At 33.3% G+C, this 20,547-nt stretch overlaps 3 protein-coding genes across 7 annotated transcripts in view; 1 reads left to right on the top strand and 2 right to left on the bottom strand.

Annotated features, from left to right (window-relative positions):
- Window positions 1-7,142, bottom strand: part of LOC130818451 (ABC transporter C family member 13) — a 32,730-nt gene extending 25,588 nt beyond the window's left edge. For 2 of the 5 annotated variants that reach the window (XM_057684623.1, XM_057684629.1), the window contains exons 1-7: window positions 6,759-7,142; window positions 6,611-6,651; window positions 5,982-6,078; window positions 5,598-5,750; window positions 5,379-5,510; window positions 1,316-1,413; window positions 240-306 (exon numbers count right to left, since the gene is read on the bottom strand). In XM_057684623.1, the coding sequence (XP_057540606.1) occupies window positions 240-306; window positions 1,316-1,413; window positions 5,379-5,510; window positions 5,598-5,750; window positions 5,982-6,078; window positions 6,611-6,636 (573 nt within the window). In that variant the 5' untranslated portion in view covers window positions 6,637-6,651; window positions 6,759-7,142. Of the gene's footprint in view, window positions 1-239; window positions 307-1,315; window positions 1,414-2,037; window positions 5,358-5,378; window positions 5,512-5,597; window positions 5,751-5,981; window positions 6,079-6,610; window positions 6,652-6,758 lie in introns of those variants that run through there. The other 3 variants (XM_057684633.1, XM_057684639.1, XM_057684642.1) reach the window with 3 other exon arrangements.
- Window positions 7,143-9,032: 1,890 nt separating this feature from the next.
- Window positions 9,033-16,738, top strand: LOC130818446 (protein LPA3). The gene is made up of 12 exons (XM_057684619.1): window positions 9,033-9,457; window positions 9,768-9,798; window positions 10,396-10,488; window positions 10,590-10,652; window positions 10,870-10,981; window positions 13,086-13,171; window positions 14,102-14,160; window positions 14,266-14,368; window positions 14,465-14,525; window positions 15,715-15,797; window positions 15,889-15,969; window positions 16,372-16,738. Exons 1-12 carry the CDS (start codon window positions 9,159-9,161, stop codon window positions 16,429-16,431), a joined length of 1,131 nt encoding a protein of 376 aa, XP_057540602.1. The 5' UTR covers window positions 9,033-9,158; the 3' UTR covers window positions 16,432-16,738.
- Window positions 16,739-17,015: 277 nt separating this feature from the next.
- The window catches only part of LOC130818442 (probable N-acetyltransferase HLS1), a 7,227-nt gene continuing 3,695 nt past the window's right edge, over window positions 17,016-20,547 (bottom strand). Inside the window, exon 3 of the mRNA XM_057684614.1 lies at window positions 17,016-18,167. Coding sequence (XP_057540597.1) covers window positions 17,309-18,167 — 859 coding nt within the window. The 3' untranslated portion in view covers window positions 17,016-17,308. The remainder of the gene's footprint in view (window positions 18,168-20,547) is intronic.

Below are 20,547 nucleotides of genomic sequence, written 5' to 3'. Positions count from 1 at the left end.
AAAGTATTAAAAATCGCCAAAACCCAATTTGGTTCAACACCAGTTAGGCAGTTATTTAACTTCAAATATATTTCGTCAAGTTCAGTACCATGAAACAGACCAACCATAGGCAAACAGCAAGTAACATTCTTGAAAACAGCAACAGAAAGGATCAGCTAAACTAACTCATTCTATATAATAAAACACTATATAGAGCATAATGGAATCTTTTTTTTGTTATTGTGATAGAGGATACTTACAGAATTGCTAAGGTGCCCTTCCTCAAGATCATGGAACAGTAGAGGATTCTCCAGTTGATTGTCCATCCTGAGACAGATAAACACCAAGAGACAAAGAGACAGCCTTTAAAATAAGGGTAAAAGTGATCATGAATACACACTCAAACTGACTCCCAAAACCAACAACAGCCAACCATGAAATAAAAATAAGGCTGTTATGTTACATAACAGCCGCTTTATAACGGATATTGAGTTTACCGAACCGTAAAACCTCGTTACGTAACCTGTGAATTAAAACCATGGAATCGCCGCAATTATAAATTGTTATTCAACATATTAGCTACTAATATCTTTTATTAAGAGTATTAGACTCTTAAAGGTCTATTATAAGCTTTAATTTGAATATATTTTCTAGAAAACTTGAATTACTATGATAAAAAAATGAAGTTCATGATTCATATAGCAATGTCCGCAAATGAGTTGTATCACCGCAACGTGCCGCATTCGCAACATTGCGACCGTTACCACAATAGTGGCGACGTCCACGATTTTTTCTATGGGGCTAACTCCCAACAGATATTAAAAAGATAACTAGAATGCTTTTTCTCCCGTATTAGGTTACAAAATAGAAAACGAAAACAAGCACATCAATGCACATGCCACGGAGTCGCAAAACAAATCAGGAATAGTTGGACTGGTAGTATAAACCATCACTGTGAAAGCATACATTATCAGATATTGTCTTGTTGCTACAACTACTGAAAAAAAGTTTTTACAACGAAAGACACAAACTACTTTACAATTGCATCAATAATAAATGTTCTCCCAACACTAAAAATTATGCATGGTACATTTATACAAAGGTGATCAACATATAATCATGCCATATCATTTTTTTATGCAAATCCACCAGTGTCTCCCTTTGTTTGTCTCCTTATATCTCTAAAAAATATATACAAATTCAAAAGTGTTTAGTTATTAGCATGCATGTGGAAACAATCTTATCATTAGACTTCACTACTGGAACAAATAAAGACCGCAATCACACTACTAGAATAACCTTATAAGCGTTAAATTCAGCATCATTGATACCATACCTATTACAGGAAGTTATCCTCATTCTAAATATGTTTATGCATATTGCAAATACTACATCTAGCAAAAAAGTTAAGCTCTCTTTGAAACACCACCACACCTGCACGGCATTTCAATTATGAGAACAGTTAGATCTTGAACAATCGTGCAACACCAATAACTTGAGCTTACAAACATTTATAAGTGATATCCTGGTAGGTTATAATCAGCAAATGTATTTCCACCTAAACCTAGGTCCACTATAGAAACATGAACTTGATAAGATAAGCAAACAGCAAAATCTAATTTTCCGACAAAAATTGAAATATGAATTGCAACTATGCAAAATTAATTGTAGCAGCTAAGAATATTTTAGCATGAGGTGTGCTATGTTAGAAAGTTAGTTATATTATTTCCTGTTGTTTAGGGAAAGTTGTTAAAGATAGTTGTTTCTATTTTTTAGGAAAATCAGTTACATCTCGTAAGTTATAGTAGTTAGATTTGTATTCTAGATCTTAAGAGATAACAAAAAAAAATTAAGTTTATACACATAAGTATGTGTCCATTCCTTCATTCTTGTTATTATTAGAGCACTGGTTGAATTTTCAGTGATCATAGAAACTCGGGTTTCATCATTTACTCGAAAATGGACATGAAAGCCAATTTCTTACATCTACAATGGAACAGTAAACTGTTATCACAAATAAAATCAAAAACCAACAGAATCCATGAATCAATCAATTACCATGATAGAAAAATGTAACAAAGGAAATTATTAGTAGACGAGGAAGGCTCCACCGTATCATCGCCTTCCCGCCATTGATTGAAGATCATGAATACACGAAATGGGATCAGCAAGATTCCATTGTAATCTTCTGGATAATTGAGAACATAGATTCTGCGGTAAATCAGTTTCTTGATTATCCCATAAGATAGAAAGAAATAGAGGCAATATTCAGCAGTGGTAGAGATGGAGAGGCGGTTTGCGGATCTTTGACCTAACAGTCAAAGCAATCAAAATAAAACAAGACAAAGACCAATTTGAGATTTATTTCAGCAAACTCGCTCACAATAAGGAAAGAAATTGATCAAAGATTGCCTAACCCAATGCAATGTCTAGAAGCTAAGACAATTCATAACCACCTAAATCAACAAGTTCGACTAAACCAATTTTTAGCCGGTCTTGATGAATCTTTGGAAAGACAGGAGGAATTTACTCAATTTAGACCCTTTTCCAATAAAAAGATGCTTATGCAACCATTAGAAGGGAGATCTCATGCCAGTGCATCATGAGATTTGAAAAACTCTCATCTAATCTGAATCCTCGAGAATTATAAGTGGCCTTATCGCAAAAGGAAGAGTTGGAAAACCAACAAATTCATGGCGAGAAGATAACCGGAGTTAAGGCGCAAGGCGCAAGGCACAAGGCGAAGGCGCAAGCCTTTCGTATGTTAGACGCACAATTTTAATAAAAGGCTCCAAAATCAATTTTAAAACATATTTAATACTTGAAACAACATGAAATTCAAATTATTACAATATAAAAGTTAGATAAATGCTACATAAGCACATAAAGTCGTAAGCTAACATAATTGAGTTGACTATATTCTCTTACAGGATCCAAAGGGTAAGCAGGAGACGATGAAATCATTGTTCAAGCTATAAATCATTATACATTGATGTCAAGACGAGCACAAACAAAATTAAATGATAGCATAAAAAAAAGTGAATATTTTCCCACCACCTTAGATGTGAGGAGGAGAGTATCTTGGACGATCGAAATTGGCTAACATATCCTATACTGAAGCCTAATCCAAAAGAACACATTGGCGAGCTACTGAGCCCATTCGACAGTCTAATCAATCACTTCCTCAAAATCTTGTCCAAGGATCAAACATAACTACAAAAGATACAAAAGAGGTACATACTTCTAATAATAATCTTAGTATTGAACTTGAAAATATTGAAAACAGGCGTAATATTGATATAGAACAGAATACTTTTAATCTTGAAACAGAATGATACATATTATCTGGAAGCACTAAAGGGATTCCTCCTCAAGGATATGATCTTGAATATGAGGCACAAAGATCGAGATACCCAATTAATAAAATAATTAAAGGGCGCTTATCTCAAATGGCAATGGCTTACAATGCTGCATTATATTAAGAGAAGATATGTACCTCAGTTGAAGAACTTAAGAGTAAGCACTAGACGAAAGTTATGAAGGATGAGATCGTCGCTTTAAAAAGAAAAAATACTAGGAAAAAATGTAATCTTCCTAAAGAAAATAAAACTATAGGTTGCAAATGGGTTTTTACAATAAGATATAAGGGTGATAGGAAGAATAAGAGGTATAAAGTACGACTTGTGGCTAAAGGTTATACTCATACATATGGAATATATTATGCAGAAACCTTCTCACCAGTAGTAAAGATTGATACTATTAGAGATTTATTCTCGGTTGCAACTAATAAAGAATGGTCTCTACATTAATTTGATGTCAAAAATGTTTTTCTACAAGGTAAAATCACTGAAATAGTTTATATGAATGCTATTCCTAGTTTTTCAAAAGACTTCACTACGTTGAAGGATGCAAATTAAGAAAGGATTTATATCGCTTAAAAAAATCTCTAAGAGCCAAGTTTGAGAGATTAACTTTAGAAATGAAAAAATTAGGATATCAACACAGTAATAGCGATCATAACTAGTTCTTTTAAAAAAACGAGAATTAATCAATTGTCTTATTATTTTTGTTGATGATATGATTAATAATGGGAATGAAAAGGCAGAAATAAAATTGCTAAAGGGAAAATTATTCCAAGAATTCAAAAATAAAGGATCTTCGGAGACTTAAATATTTCTTGAAAATAGAGGTTGGGATGATATTTCCTTGCAGAAATAAAATTGTTAAAGGGAAAATATTTCTCAAAGGAAGTTTATTCTGATTTCTTGACAAAAGTTGGAATGATAGATTGCAAACCAATAGGAGTTGTGAGTAGGTTTATGCACAATCCTCAAAGTCAACACTTGAAAGTTGTTCGCATGATGTTGAATTATTTAAAGAAAACACTTAGTTGGGTTATGTTTAGAGCAAAATGGTCATTTAGATCTTTATGACTTTATTGGTGCATACTTGGGAGCAGATGGGGACAGTAGAAAGTCTACTTCAATACATTTTACTTAAGATGGAGGAAATTTGATAAACTAGAGAAGCAAGAAACAATAACTAGTAGCTATAAGTGTTGAAGTAGAGTTCAGGGGATTTGCAAAAGGCATTATTAAAGTTTTGTGGCTCAAAAAATTGCTATCTAAACATGGTTTTACACGAGGAAAAGTTGTAAGTTATATTGTGATAATAAGGCAGCTATTGGTCTTTCTGAGAATCCAATTCAACATGATCAAACTAAACATGTGGAAATTGATACACTTCAAAGGACAACTTGGATGCAAAAGTAATAAGTCTTCCGTTTGTACATTCAAAAAATCAACTAGTTGATATTCTAACTAGAGCAATATCAACTAAAATGTTTGAAGATGTTATATTCAAGTTGGGTGTTGAAGATCCCATAGCTCAACTTGAGAGGGAATGTTGGAAAGTTAGTAATATTATTTCCTATTGTATAGGAAAGTTGTTAAAGATAGTTGTTTCTATTTTTTAGGAAAATCAAATACATCTTCTAAGCTATATACTAAGCTACAAGTAAATTCAAGACAAAGAAGGGGCGATGTACTTCACTTCACCAGGCCTCGGATGGAGGACAGAATACATAAACACTGCACTTTAAGGTTTCTAGGATCCAAGTCCCCAAAATAACATCAGAGTCCAAACTATGCAATAGAGCTTGACATGTCTCTTGTACCAAAACATATTACAAAAAAGTTGATGATACAAGTGATACTAAAGAGTGAAACACAAAGAACTTTGTAAAAAGAACAATGGAGGGAGACATCACTACCAATATAAATATTCATTACTGGAAAAAACACGATTACCAAACCAGTAGCAAATGCTAGAAAGTAAGAAAGTAACCTTCATACCAGCACCCTAAAGACCTAAACAAAAAAACAATATCAGTGTCTCACCTCATACGAAGATAGAACGGACTGCAAATGAGGGATTTGCAAGAGTGACTTTACAATCCACCATATACACAGGAGATGATTGCCCCATAGGGTGTACCAAATATCACACCTAGATAGCAGAAGAATGGTGGTCTGCAACGTCATGGTTTAACAATTATTCATAAATTTCTGACCTTGACATAATTAGCATATAGCATCAAACTTCAATGAGGGACATACCCAAACAAACAATTGAGAACATCTGTAGGCCAAATCTTGGTACATAAATCCATCTCCATCATATTTGCTTCTCAATATCAATACTATGTCAATAAGCGACATGCATGCTCCAAGGAAAGCCAATACGATAATAATTCTCTCAGTCAAGTGCATCTAGAGAAAATGGTAATTCAATCAAATTACAAAATCACAATCATATTATTCTGATATAGTCATAATAGCGTAATGTTTCTCCAGGGTATAATTAATAGCATTTTTTTCTCACAGCGTTTGCAAATAAGAGGAACCTTACTTTTTGGTGTTTGGGAAAAATTCCTTGTTCTGGTTTACATTCGAATAAACAATTGAAGAGATTAAATTGGAGGACATGACAAAAAAACGAACCTTGATTCTTGGTCTGTCACCCATCCGCAATAAAGCCAATAACCAAATTCCAGCAATCAGGATCAGAGTTAACACACTGCTTCCACAACCGAAAACTGTATAGAGCACGGTTAAAGAGAACAAGAAAAGATATAATCACCAAGCAAAAAGGATCATAATAACAAAATAGACCCTCACTAATTGAAGCTATACATCATCATCATTACCATCCTACCCAGGTATCCCCACGTAGAAAAACTATAGACAGGGTCTGGGGAGAAAAGCACGGCGGCAACTCATACTCGAAGAGCGCGGCCAAAAAAGTCCCCCGACTCCCCGACTCGAGAAGATAAAGAGACGTAACTACACGGAAAAGATAAATTAAATGCAAGTTTAACTCATGCAAATTAACTTTCATTTTGCTCATCCAAGTTCTCGTGAGTCTTCCTCGATTCCGCTTATCCTCTGCTATAATGTTCATTGAAAGTCTTTCTCCGCACATGTCCCTTACCCTCTACTATAATGTTCATAGAAAGTCGTTCACCGTACATGTCCAAACCACCTTAATCTATTTTTGCGCATTTTTTCAAAAATAGGGTTACCCCTAATTTGTCCCTCTTGGTTCCTAATTGAAGCTATACAAAGGATATAAATCAGTGAAGCATTTTGAGAACATTGTTACTTCCCAAACCTGAAAAGGAATAACAAAAAAGTCACTTCCTTTAGAATGACACCAGTATTCAAATATGAGAAGACGGCATCTCCATCATTTATACTTCTACATTAATTAATACATACTTCTTCCACATATGCAGTTGATATGCTCAAAACCCTAACAAACTGAATCAACAACACAAAATATAGATCGGGATTCGACGACGATAACGACTGAAAAACTTATAAGTAAAGAAGCGGAAGATAATCGTTGATCATCCAAAATGTGATAGAGGCGAAAAAGAGAAAAGATGCAATACACCGATGAATTAGGGCAAAAGAGGTTTGTGTTCGCGAACGATTAACGAGGAAGAGGAAAAGATGAAAGTAATTAAAGAGAGCGAAATTTAGCAGAGTGAGGAGTGACGAGGAGATGAGTCAAAGAAATAAGGAAAGAGTGACGCTTTTGCTTTTGCTTTTGCTTTTGCTTCTTCTTTTTTCGCTGGGTGAAGAAAGAAAGAAAGCTACTCCATCCTCATTAAAGGCGGTGCAAAAAGCCATGCAAATTGCATGTATTTCTTTAGTTTCAACGTTGCTTTTTTAGGTAACGTACTAATTTAATTCTTAATATTTCTAATTATATTTAATAAAAATTATAAAAATTTAATATTGATAATTTTTGCAATGAGATTAATCAAATAAAATCTTACTTAATTATATTTTAATTTATAGATTAAAAACTAATCACAAATTAAGAGTAATAAATAAATAGTATCATTTTACCTAATGTTGCAACTAATATGGAACGAAGGAAGTATATATTTATTAATCGGAAGACTCCGGTCAATCGGTTGTCTTTCTTTGTGTCATCCAAGTAAACAAAAAAAAATAAACTTTTTCATAAGAATGATTTGTCAATATTACAAATTATCTTTATTCACTTAGACTACCTCCCAACAGTTTTATGTAAATCATGTGATTCTCAACTTTTAAAAAAATAAGAGGAAAAATCACTTAAAATAATCCAACATTTCACGGGTTTTCCTAACATAATTCGAACTATCAATTAATCATAAATAATCCCATATATGGGGTCATTTAACCTGTAGTGTTGTTTCTTTACTCTTCATTGTGCATTTGCCATGGAATGATTCTGGTGATAATCACGAAAGGACAACTCATACCCGAAAAGGAGAGCGGGGCAAAAAAGAGTCCCTCAACTCGAAGGAAAACAAGAAAAGTTCCTGCAACGAAAAAAAATTGGTGAAGTTGAAACCACCTCCGCAAGCCTGCATCTGAAAAATTATTATTATTATTATTATTATTCGTGCTATAAGAGAACAATCAACACTATTAGCAAAGGTGAAGCGAATGCCTTTTAGGATTCACAGTGATTATGAATTATTGGGGAGGTCTGAGTTGCTTTTTCGGCTATTTCACTCCGTATTCCTGCACAAGGTAGCAAACGAGGGCCGGAGAGGGATCCTCTGGGGGTCCTCCATCGATAATTAAGTCAGTAAGGATTATGAAAGAATGATTGGTCGAGCTTGTAGAGAATTCGAACTATCTTTTTATGAGAGAGTAATGCTCGGATTTCAGTGTCAAAAGTTATCTTACCTTTAGTGATGCATGGCATCGTATATTTATAGTGGTGGGCCTTAGGAGAGGTCCCCCAATACCCTAATAGTAGTTTAGGCTTTTATCTTAAATTGAATCTTTCTTGAGATCAGTGGACAAGAAAATAGAATATTTCATAAGCCTATCTTTTTTGAGGTAAGAAGTTGGACTTTGAACAGGCTAGTGTTGTTAATTGTAGGATTAGAATTCAGTTTCATAATCATACTTGAATTTTATTTCTGACCTGAGAAGTGTTAACAAATTCAAAGTACATTATTAGGTCATATTTACCTTCTATGTAGCCTTCTTTACCATAAATCATCTGGTCATATTGGTCACTTCCATGGGGCTTTGCCATAAAAATTGCGAATATATTTTAAGTTGACTTAAGCAGCTTTTTAGTTTAGTAATTCCGAGCTTTTGCATTTTTGTGTTGTTTATCTTTGATGTACGAGTTTGATGATGACGATGATGATCCATTGAAGCAAAGTGTTGCACAGATGTTGCTAGTCTGGTAAGAGAGAGAACGAGAGAGGTAAGGTAAATTGGATGAAAATAGAGTGTAAATAGAGGTGAGAGGTAGAAACAAAGAAGAATTAACTGAGTACAAAAAGATAAAAAAAACAATAAGGTCTTATCATGATCAAAATGTTAACATAGAATTATTCATATTATCCAATACTTTTAATTATTGTAAAAAAATTAATAAAATATTGAATTTGTTAGATAATTTTTGCAATAAATTATAATGAAAATTGAGTAAGATAGAAAAATTAGGCTACAAGTCGTGTGTAATAGAAATTAGCAGCCTTAAGAATTGAGATATTCCATGTCCTGATCTGTTTTGCTGTCTTATCTTATGGTTATGATCTTATGTTTCTAATCTTCTAATTCCTCCACCCAAGTCCCAACTCTGAAATTCCGTTGATGGCGCTCTCATCAAGAAGCCCTCTTTACTTTATCTCTTCTTCAACCTATTCATCTCCCTATCTCAACTTAACTCCGCGTTTCTCTCTTAAATACTTATATGATCTTCCTTCTTCTACATTAGCCCACCTTAGAATTCAATGCACTACCAAAGATTCACGATCGACCTCCATTAACAATCCTAAAGCTGGTGTTTCTGTTTACAAACCCAAATCTTTTGATGTTCTTCTTACTGATGCCGCCAATTCTCTCTACTTTGCTCTTCAAGATGGTAAACTTCGCCTCGAAATTGATTTCCCGTAATTTTCTGAATCCCTTTACTACTTTTTCTTTTTTCTACCCTTGCTCCTATGTAATTGATTTACTTCTAATTTTTATGCAACAATTTGAGAAACTTTATCTTTAAAACTTTCCTTCAGTTGCGCAATTTGATTACTTATTCAATCTTGTAACTGCTCCAGTTGGATACAAACATTCACATAAAAAATCTAAATAATTGTTTCTTCTTACAAGTTACAATTGCAGCCTATTTCTTTTAATTAAGGAGTAGTCTATTGTCTAGTATGATGTTCTTGATCTATGCGTTCGTGACTGTTGTTTTATCTACAGGCCTTTACCCAGCAGTATATCTTCCTACAAGGTATTTTCTCTTTATTGGATTTATCCTATGAAACAAGTATGTTTCATCAAACAAAGTCTATGAACCAAAAGGTTGATTCACCAAAGCTTATTAACGAATCAATATAATGATTCATCATTATTAACCACCAGAAGTAGTTAATATACATTAGTGATGATTGATAACAAATAACACTAACAAAATCGCAAAAACAAGACAGGAGACAGGCGACGACTATAAAGCCGACTCGGCTTTCGCCCAAACGCCGACTCTGCTTTGGGTTTTGTCTCATTTTGAGACCCTGCTTTCAGCAAGCGACGCGAGTCGCTGATTTCCCACTGTCTTTATATACTCTAAATATCCAACATTTTTTTTGTTGTATTTTCACTATTTGCATTGCATATTTGTAAGTTATAAACCAAGTGACACTTCAAAGCAGTGGCGGTAACTTGGTTGGCCACTGGAACTGTTATGCTTTGCTTTGTAGTGGCACTACTCACTTGTAATGGTCTTAGTAGTTTGCTATTTCAGTGCTTCTACTAGACAAACTTATTGACTCACAAGTCACAAGTCCTTTAAAACAGATCATGATTTTCTCAAATTTCCAAATATGTGAAGGGATCTTCGGATGACTTCATTGATGCAAATATTCAGCTAGCATTGACTGTTGCCAAGAAACTTCAAGAGAAAATGCAACTTAGATCACGCATTGTAAGAATGCATTTCCTTCATCCATATATTTTTATATCTTTTGTCCCCAATGTTTAGAGATGTATATTTGATTTGTTTCCTTCTTTGATGAGGAATATTAGGTGTTTCCTGACAAGCCTGAAAAGCGCAGGGCCTCCCAACTTTTCAAGACTTCCCTTGACTCGGTAACATTGATAGACTTGATGCTGCCTTGTAATATAGTATAGAATTAGTATTTGTTTCTTTTTGGTCTATAAGCTTTAAGTTTGTACTTAATTTCTAAATAAATTTCTTATATATGGTTGCTGATTAATTAATGTATTACTGAGATGTGAAGTTGTGAACTTGGTGAGTTGTATGCGATGAATTCTACAAGCTGAATTTTCTTTATTTTATTTGCAGATTGATGGCATCACTATAGGCTCTCTGGATGATGTGCCTAGCGGTGCTGTCACCAATTTTTTTAAATCTATAAGAGATACATTAGATTTTGATTTTGAGGATGAGAATGAAGGTAAGTTTTGAGTGCTCAAGTGTGCTGTTTTGTGATTTGGATTTGTGATCATGTAAATTTCCTTTTAGTTTCCTTGTGCTACCTGCTTGAATAATCTTTCTATTAGCAATATATGTAGAAGTATATGTGTGTGTGTTTCTTATGGAGGTGATAAGCTGAAAGATTACTTGCTTACAAAAATTTAACTGCATTTTATTTGTGTGATGGAGTTAAGTTCCTACTTTTCTATTTGAGAAATGAAGTTTGTTTTTCCACTATGAAGCGAGGATTTGTTGTGTTTATGTCAACTTTCTCACTCTTGCTAACAATTGGTTTCATATTGTAGTATGTATTTCACAACTTTTTTCGTGAAGTGTACTCATTAGATTGGTAGCTGTTCGTTCTTCTTCTTCTTCCTCCTCCTCCTCCTTCTCCCTCCTCCTCCTCTTCTTCTTCGATTTTAAAATTTTTGAAGACGGATTACTAAGTGGAAAATTTTTCAATATGTTGGATTGTAGCATTTAGAGGTTCTTGTTCATCTAATCAAATTAAGAAATGTTGGCATCCTTTCATTATCATATCACAAATTCACATTATTGCCCTTTTTAAAAATTTCTCCATAGTTGCAAGTTGCATTACCTGTATATTGTAAGAAAGAAATGTTCCGACATTGTTAAAAACACTAAAGCTCTAGAACTAATTGCATTAGAACTAATTAAGATTAGAATCTTCCAGTTTGAGGTTTTGTTGAAATTGATTCTTTGTAAAGGGTATGATTGAATCTATTGAGTTAAGTATGTGAAGATCCATTTCCAAGTCAAGGCAATATAGTATTTGTCCTCCTTGTATGTGTATTCTATGAAATGTGAATCTTATTGAATTTCAGGTGTAAGAAGCTTATAGCTCCAAATATATGTATGTACTTGTCTTCAAACAAGTACTTGATTTATCATTATAATATCTATACATTTAGAGTTTTGATGTTTGATGTCTGCCAAATAATTATGATCTATTTGGATTTGAGTTTTGCAAGGTTATTGCAAGTTTACCCTACATAGTTAATGTTTTAGATTATGACAATTATATAGAGTGAGTCATGTTAGATTTAGAATATGGGTCTGGGCAACCCAAACAAGGAGGAGAAGAGGTAACGCAGATATAAACCCAAAGGAGGTTCACTACTAAAACCAATTGGTAGTTATATCTCAAGTTTATAAAATAATGTATGTTCTTCCTTTTATCTGATGTATGACAACTCACATGCACGTAACAAATGGACACTTCAACACTCTCCCTCACATGTGAGTGTCTTTGAATTTTTAGCTCACTAGAAGAGTCACAAACTTATGGGCAATGAACATCCAATTAAAGGCTCCTTTGGTTGATTAGATGTTAGTATAAAGGCCCAACAACAAACCAAGCTCTGATATCATGTTAGAATTCGGTAAATAGGCATGGGCAACCCAAACAAGGAGGAGAAGAGGTACCCATATAAACCCAAAGGAGATTCACTACCAAAACCAATTGGTGGTAGAATGAGTTACTCCTCAAGTTTTTATTGTGATGTATGCTCTTCTCTTTCTCCGATATGGCCCAACTCACATTTGCGTAGCAAATGGGCACTTTAACAAATCAGTACTCAGTAGTGTGATTGTCCTAGGAGTGATTTGCATTAGAGGAAGGTGCTCAACAGCCATAATTAGACAAAATATTTGCTCTTTGTGCACAAAACTTTAGGTGGTCTCCATTTGAAAAGAGCAAGAGTGTATTACTCTACTAAGTGGCATAATAATTTCCAATCAAGGATGAAACAAGGAGTGTGAAGGATAATAGCCACTGATTTAAGAAATGTGCTATTTTTTTTGGAATATAGGGAATAGTCGACACATTTAACTAATGGAGGTTTATATTATGTGTTTTGAAACTTTTATTGGCTACTTTCCCTTGTAAAGCTTATAAGGATGCTCAGTTTGAACATCAGCTATTATTTTTCTTCTTATGCTTTTGTTTTCTTCGTTGTCATCTTTCCCAAGTATAACATAGAGCTGGGATCTCTGATTTGCATTGTGAGCCTTTATCTAGTTTTGTTTCTGAAGAAAACTTTTTTGTGTGTGTGTCTGAGCAGGACGTTGGGAATCTGATGATCCACCTTCACTTTACATATTTCTCAATTGTAGCACACGAGATCTCTCTCTGATAGAGAAGTATGTGGTATGATGTTGCTTTGCACTATTGAATTCTCACTTTTTTGTATATTCTAATATGTTGGGTACCGGTGATTATATAAATCATGTTTTCTCCAATAATTAATATTATTTGCACATCATATGAATTGATGAACCACCATTGTTACTTTTTGTGTACTAATTATTTCACTCTTTTCTTAATGGCTTCATATCTCAACCTTTTTACTTTTTTGTTGGTTTCTAGTTCTGAATATGTGTCTTAAATTTTGTGATGCTATATTTCTCTGTGTTTATCAGTTATCACAACTATTTGCGAAGGTTTAAAATTTTGTCCGATGAAATCTGTACATGTGTTGATCTTTCTGTTCAATATTCTACTACTGAGAAGGTTTTATGCTTCTCGAATTCAATGAACCTGTGGTGAGATAATAATCAGCAGGTATGGCAATTGCTCAAGTGTCTTAACGTTAAACTATGGAGCCCATTTAGCATAATTGTGAAATTTTATTTCACAGGGACAAGTATTGATGGTTTATCCTTAATCTGTTAAGCAAGATTTGTCATGAAACCAGTGATATTTTGACATGTGCACTTATATGCTTCTGTTTGCGTTGGAATAGAATATGTCTTTCTTAAATATGGGTTCATGATCAGTGTCTTGACTTTTTCTATGTTTCTTTTTTTGCGGAGGGATTTAGATTATATGACCATTTGTTTCATGCCCTTTTTTCATACAACTCCTTGTTTGTGCTCCTGCCTAATCTAGCCTTTATATGGTAAAGCTTATTAAGTTTTTCTAATATAACCCTGTACTTTTTTTGTTGGCTCGTTTAACTCTATGATGTAAGCTACTACTTATGAAGTTTTTCTAAAACACAGAATTATATGGGATACAATCCCTTTTTCTCGAATTTTAAAAAGCTTCTGGGGATTTGATGACATTTGGAATGTGCAGGATAAGTTTGCTCCTTCAACTCCTACTCTCCTATTTAACCTAGAGCTTGAGACTCTACGGTATATATTTGATCGTCTGAATTGGTTTTTTAAAGATTTAATTGTCAAATGAAATTATATTAGCTTATTGAAACTTGAAAATGAACAATGTTTTTAATTTTACAGTGCTGATCTGGGGCTTTTCGGCTTCCCACCTAAGGATCTCCATTACCAATTTCTTTCACAATTCCTTCCAGTCTTTTATATTCGAACAAGGGAATATTCTAAGGTAAACTTCATGCTTATTTTCTAGTACTTTTCTCCCTTGACCTTCTTTTATGTTTGATTAAGTATTGTTTTATTTTTTCTTCTTGATGCATGAAAGACAGTGCCAGTGGCGCCTTACATCGTGAATTATAATGGAGCTCTATTTCGCCAATATCCGGGTAAGTGCGAAATATGAACTATATTGGTGGTTAAATAGTCATTTGCTTCTAAGAAGGGAGTAACATCTGTTTAGTAGTCACTGCAGCTGGGGATATGACTTGCTAGTCTTTGCTCAGGCTTTTTTACATGGGCGATTCAATCTTGGTTCTTTTCACCTGAAATTTGGACGTACTGAAAATTTCTGAACTTAATTTTTAAAAACTTGTTTTTGAATGCGAAAAGATCCAAACCACAATGATTTAGTTTCTCACCTATTTTTACTTGGTTAATCTGCTTTAAAAATATCTGTGAAAAGATCCAAACTTGTATAAATGAATGTGATTGATATTATCAAGAAAATTAGTAATTACAACTTGGAAGGTTTATTAAGTCTTAATTCAAACAGTATGCAAGCCAATTGTCATTCTGAGCCACCTATAGAAATGCACTTGCAAAGATTAAATTACATGGTAAAAGTTAATCTCTTTCCCAGTTGGTATCATTACTTGCTATCTTAGTTACTGAGACGAGGCTACTGCCTATTCTGATATATGATGTGGATCTTAATTGTTGGTTTGATCTTTTGCCTAGTGTCATTTCTTGTATATCATGAAATATTTCTGTTCCATTTTTGTTTCTAGTCCTTGGTGGTTCATTTACCATGTGATTTTTTGTTTTTTATCCATTTGTCTGGATGTGGCGATGGAGGGTGGCGAATGTATGCTGTTTTCACATGTAGTAATGGAGAATGGGAGACTAATGAATGTGGTCTTATCTGTCATTGATATAAATGGATCCCTAATTCTGGACATAAAATGGGCTTGACGATTATTTCTGATCACTATTTAAGTTCTATATTCTCTTTCTGTATTGGTATATTAGGGTTCTAATCTCTCTTTGAAGTTGTTTAGACTTTAGTTTGTTAGAAAAACCTCAGTCTGTTCTCAGAAAGTAATTTATATTGGGGAGCTGATGGAAATATAACTGAAAGCTGATGGAAATATAACTGAAAGCTGATGGGTTTTATTGGCAAAATGTCAACCCCAAAAAAAAATAAACAACTGAAATTGTGTGTGGAGCTATGTTTATGTAAATTAGCGTTAATTTTACATATTCTACCATATATTATGACGTATCAGTCACTTTTTAACTTTAAGATGTTAGTTGACAGCAAGATGACTGGCTTCAGCCTTCATGTATACTTTACAGGGCCTTGGCAGGTGATGCTTAAGCAAGCTGATGGTTCTTATGTTTGTGTGGCAGAAAGTGCTACTCGTTTTACCCTGGGTGAAGTAAGTAAATTATCTTGTCGACCAGCCATATATTTTATCATTAATATTGACAATTTGTCACATGGATGGGCTTAACCTTTAATTGCTTCAGACCAAGGAAGAATTGCTTAGGGTTCTCGGGTTGCAAGAGGAAGAAGGAAGCTCCTTGGAATTCCTTCGTAGAGGATACAAGGTTCATTCTACTTTTGCACATTTTCTTCAAACTTATAATTTTTACTATTATTTATCTTTGAAATGTTGTTCATTCTAGATACGGACAAAGATATTTGGTTTTTTGGTTTTGAGCTATAAAGGAAAATTTGGTTTTTTGGTTTTGAGCTATAAAGGAATATAGTAAAATGGTTTCTCATATTATTTGAACTTTATTTAATATGATTTTTGCACCAAGGGTCAATCCAAAAGCAACCTCTTTGATTTTACAAGGTTAAGAATGTATACATCTCACTCTCGAAAACTGCGCCTAGGTGGAAGCCGCTTAATGACATTAGGATAATAGAATGTTGTTTCTCTTTTCTTATAGTTCTTAAAAGAAAAAAGAAAATCACATATTTTGACTGATTAAAAATTTATTCAGACTACCACCTGGTGGGAAGATGATGCAGACTTGGAGGCTTCTTCTGAATGGAGAAATTAACCATCATCAGTGTTTTCAAGGAGTTTCATCACATCATATGCATATTGTTGGTGAATAATTTTTGGTTTTGATTTGATTTCCTAGCTCTGCTGGAAATTTCAGGTCTTCTGAGTTTGTTATAAAGTCTAGGAATCTCTCTTCTTTGTACTTCCTTTTGAAGTCTCTTATTTTCTGCTTCAGTTAATTGTAATTAACAGTCTGCAAATCTTGTATATTGACTTTTATTGTAGAGTCTTTACATTATACATTTTTACCTGCGTAATTATTATTCTATTATTTTTTAATCTATGAGATGCAACTATACCAACTGCTTGTGCAAATTGACATGCCTTTGATAGCCCCCACCCCCTTGCAATGTCTCAATACCGACATTTTATTATTATGCCATTTTTATCTTTGATGGGAATTTACACCTTTTTTTGGTACTATACTTCAAGCTTTTCTGTTAAGTCTATGTCATTAGGTAGGTGGCAAGAAAACCACAGCTTGGTCCATGGCCGTCATGCTGTGTTTTGCTATCTCTGGGTTTGTCATGATATGTCGTCCTTCCGTCCCATTGCGTACTGTAAGTTCTTTTTACTATGTTTTTCATTTTGTTGTTCGACTGTGCTAGCCACCAAGCTATTATGGCTCAGACATCATGCCTACTGTAAGTTCCTTTTACTATATATTTCATTTTGTTTGCTAGCCTCCAAACAAGCTATTACGGCTCACGCTAGGCATGATGCGGCACCAACCTTATTGTATGTGCACTATTTACATGCACATCTTGTTATTTGTAACTAATTGCATAACATAAGTACTATTTACATTCACACTTTGCAAGAAAGTTGCATAAGAAAAAAAAGGAGTGTGAAAAGAGAGGATCCGTCAGCAATCAAAAATCTCTAGGATCAACAAAGATCGTTGATGAGGATGATCCATAAGTTACCCAATCCGACGGTTGAGAATCATCGTGGTCGCTTTTCTTTGGGAACTTCTTCATACACCACAAGTCCTCACTTAATGAAAACCTCTTCGAGTGTGGGATAACTTCACTGACCGGATCCCATTGGGCAACTTCGGCAACAACCGCAGCACACGTGGCATCATGCCTAGCAAGATTGTGTGCAAAGTTGCACAGACTCTTCATCAAATCTGAAGACCCTTTCCCTTCCATGTGAAGGCCATACAAGAAGTAGAACCCAAAGGGCCTAAACATATTTGGTATAGAAGGCACCTTAAGCCAAGGCATATGAGCATCTAAAACCCTACTGCCTAGACAACAAACTTTTGTTAGCTTTGACACTCCTTTTAATTGTAATTGGTAAACTTTTGTAGTGTTCCACACACTGATTATAGCAAAGCAGGGAGGAAGGCCCTTTTGCGGATCCCATTTTTGTAGGTACCTCTTAGGTACTCCAATGAAGGTTCCCAAATGAAGCTTGTTCAATAATATAGACTCGATATCGTTTGGGAAGAACTCAGAGTTGGAGAAGATTCTTCGGTACATAGACTCAGCTACAAGTGGCGGTACTTGAATGATGGCAGCATTGGAGACTATGGGCTTTCGATGAGCGTGTACTGGTTGAACTAATATTGCAGGAGTGTAAAATTTTGCATAGTTAAATTTGTAGGTGAATAAGTTGATTGAAGCTTCATTAGCACAATCAGTCATCATATAAATGTATTCAGCTCCTTTTTCTTTGCACCATTCCTCTAATTTGATCACCAACTTTGTCGCTATACCTTTTTGCCTGCACAAAATGTAGATTATCAGATAAAGTAGAACCAAAAAATATACTCATCTTAATTACTTGAACCAAATCTTTTGACTAATCAACCAAATTATAAGCTTACTTTCTAAATTAAACAGTTGATTAATTTTACGACAAAAGTAGATGGATATGAATTTAAACATGATCAAAAATCGAACTACAAAAGGATTCAAATGAAATTAATAATAAGTGTTTGTTAGCTTAATATATACATATATGAAGATGAATTGATGCTGGTTTATAATCAGGGCAGTTTTGAGATTTGTGAGGTCCGAGATGAAACATTTATTATGGATTCTTAATTATTAAATATATCATTATTATTATAGGCCCCTAACTATTAATTATTAAAGCGACTATTTTCTAATATTTTTAGATGGATTCGAAGCACAGGTCTCTTCTGCTCCCTCATAGGGCCCACTCTGAACAAACTTAAGCACCAGAGCTAAGAAAATCGATTGCCTAGCGAGCAGCAAGTGGAGTACATGAGATTGCAAGGCAAAGTTTTAAAAAAGGTCTACTTCATATTTGTATGATGCTATTGCTTACGCTTGCTTGATTTACCAATCAAACCTAAGATTGTTTATCATGGTACAAATTCTTGGTCATAATATTGTACTATAAAACAAATCCATTTAGAATTTGTGGAATAAAAATAGTGAGATATTCTTGGTATAATCACTTTGAGTGGGCGTTGTAGAATCTATGACCAATGATGTTATGCTAAGCGAACTAATTAACAACTAAGCACATCATTAAATAATAACCAGATGCTGCACTACTTTAGAAAGTGCTTTGCATTTTATTATAAAATCATAGAATACTTAATAAAAGTTCACTAAAAAGCCACATTTTAGATACTCAAATAGTTATTAAGATCATCTGATCTCAATTCTGTGTAACTGCTGCCTCTTTTTGTTAAAGCAAGTATATTTAATTATTTTTTTTTATTAGATTTGGGCCAACTTTACTTTTGTTTTTGAAATGAGGTAATTTTACTTTTGTGACTCTATGTATCAAACTTTTTTTTGTTAAGATACATATTAAAATTGATTGAAATTTGTAAAAAGTGATATATACTTTAAATAAAACACAATTTATTTGAGTATATGATAACTAAAAATAAATACTCCACATTATTGGAAAGTTTATGAAAAAAATAGCTTTTGAGAAGAATTTTGGAAATTTTTGATATTGATTACGGCCAAAACAACGTGGTCCTCAACTTGCCATTGGAATGGTCCACCAATATAAATGAAATGAAATTAAAAGAATTATATAATAAATGTGATCTTTAATTCCAAAGAAAAATACCGTCCTACAAATTTAAGTTTATCAATCAATACTCCCTTTACAACTAAGGAACACTTAACTATAAGCCCACATGATTTCAACCCACTTAGTTTTCACCAATAGGTACTCCTCCTTCTCACTTATTTTAATTTTTATTTTAGTCTATTTATTTATTTGTATTATTTTTATTTTTAGATAAAAATTTACTACTTTCTTTTAATTCCATTCAAATATTGTAACTCTTTTTTAATTTATCAACACAAATTATTTTCACTCTTTATTTGTTATTAATATTCTTTTTTTTTTCTTAAAAAGCCCCATTTTTTTTTCCGTAATTCTAACCGGACAAAAGGAGTATATTTTGCAAATGCAACTTGACCACAACTCTTTTACGTATAATCACACATGAGACACATAAGAGAAACTTGATCTAAAATTTTATTTTGGATAATAATTACAATCATCATCATAATTTATAAGTACAAATCTTTCTAAATTCACGATAGTTTTTACTTCCTTTATTCTATAAGAATTATTACATTATATTAAATTTGCTTTAATTTGGGTGAGAATAATGAATATACTCTATTATATTAGAATTGCTATGGAAAAAATTATCTAAAATGATTTAATTTTTTTATGATTTTTGTACAATAATTACACCTATTGATTAACCATGAATAATCCAACTTTGGGGAGTATCTTCTAAGAGTAAATCCGTAATCGGATGACTTGCTATAGTAAGTTTTATTTTTTTAAAAGAAAAAATAAATTAAAATAAAATATTAAAAAAAATATTGAAAATATTTTCTTATTTTTTTTTATTATTCAAGATTTTTATTTAAATTTTCAAAAATTTTCCTCTAAATTATATCAAATTTAAGTTTACTTTTTTGATAAATTACTTATTATACCTAGTTATCGAGTTAATTTATTTTAGGCAAAACCCCCTAAAATTAGGATTATTCATGGTTAATCAATAGGTGGGATTATCACAGAAAAATCATGAAAATTTAGATTATTCAAGGTAACTTTTCCGTTACTACGTGAAGGTAATTTTAAATGA

This window comes from Amaranthus tricolor, chromosome 1 (genome assembly GCF_026212465.1).
Source record: "Amaranthus tricolor cultivar Red isolate AtriRed21 chromosome 1, ASM2621246v1, whole genome shotgun sequence".
In the NCBI taxonomy this organism is placed as follows: domain Eukaryota; kingdom Viridiplantae; phylum Streptophyta; class Magnoliopsida; order Caryophyllales; family Amaranthaceae; genus Amaranthus; species Amaranthus tricolor.
This window is presented reverse-complemented; position numbering and strand designations above follow the sequence as displayed.

Excerpts from the sequence above, each read along its gene's own strand:
- LOC130818446 (XM_057684619.1), top strand. The coding sequence starts at position 9,159 with ATGGCGCTCTCATCAAGAAGCCCTCTTTACTTTATCTCTTCTTCAACC. Across the intron at positions 14,161-14,265 it reads CTAGAGCTTGAGACTCTACG|TGCTGATCTGGGGCTTTTCG; the intron begins GTATATATTTGA and ends TTAATTTTACAG. Across the intron at positions 15,798-15,888 it reads CTCGTTTTACCCTGGGTGAA|ACCAAGGAAGAATTGCTTAG; the intron begins GTAAGTAAATTA and ends TAATTGCTTCAG.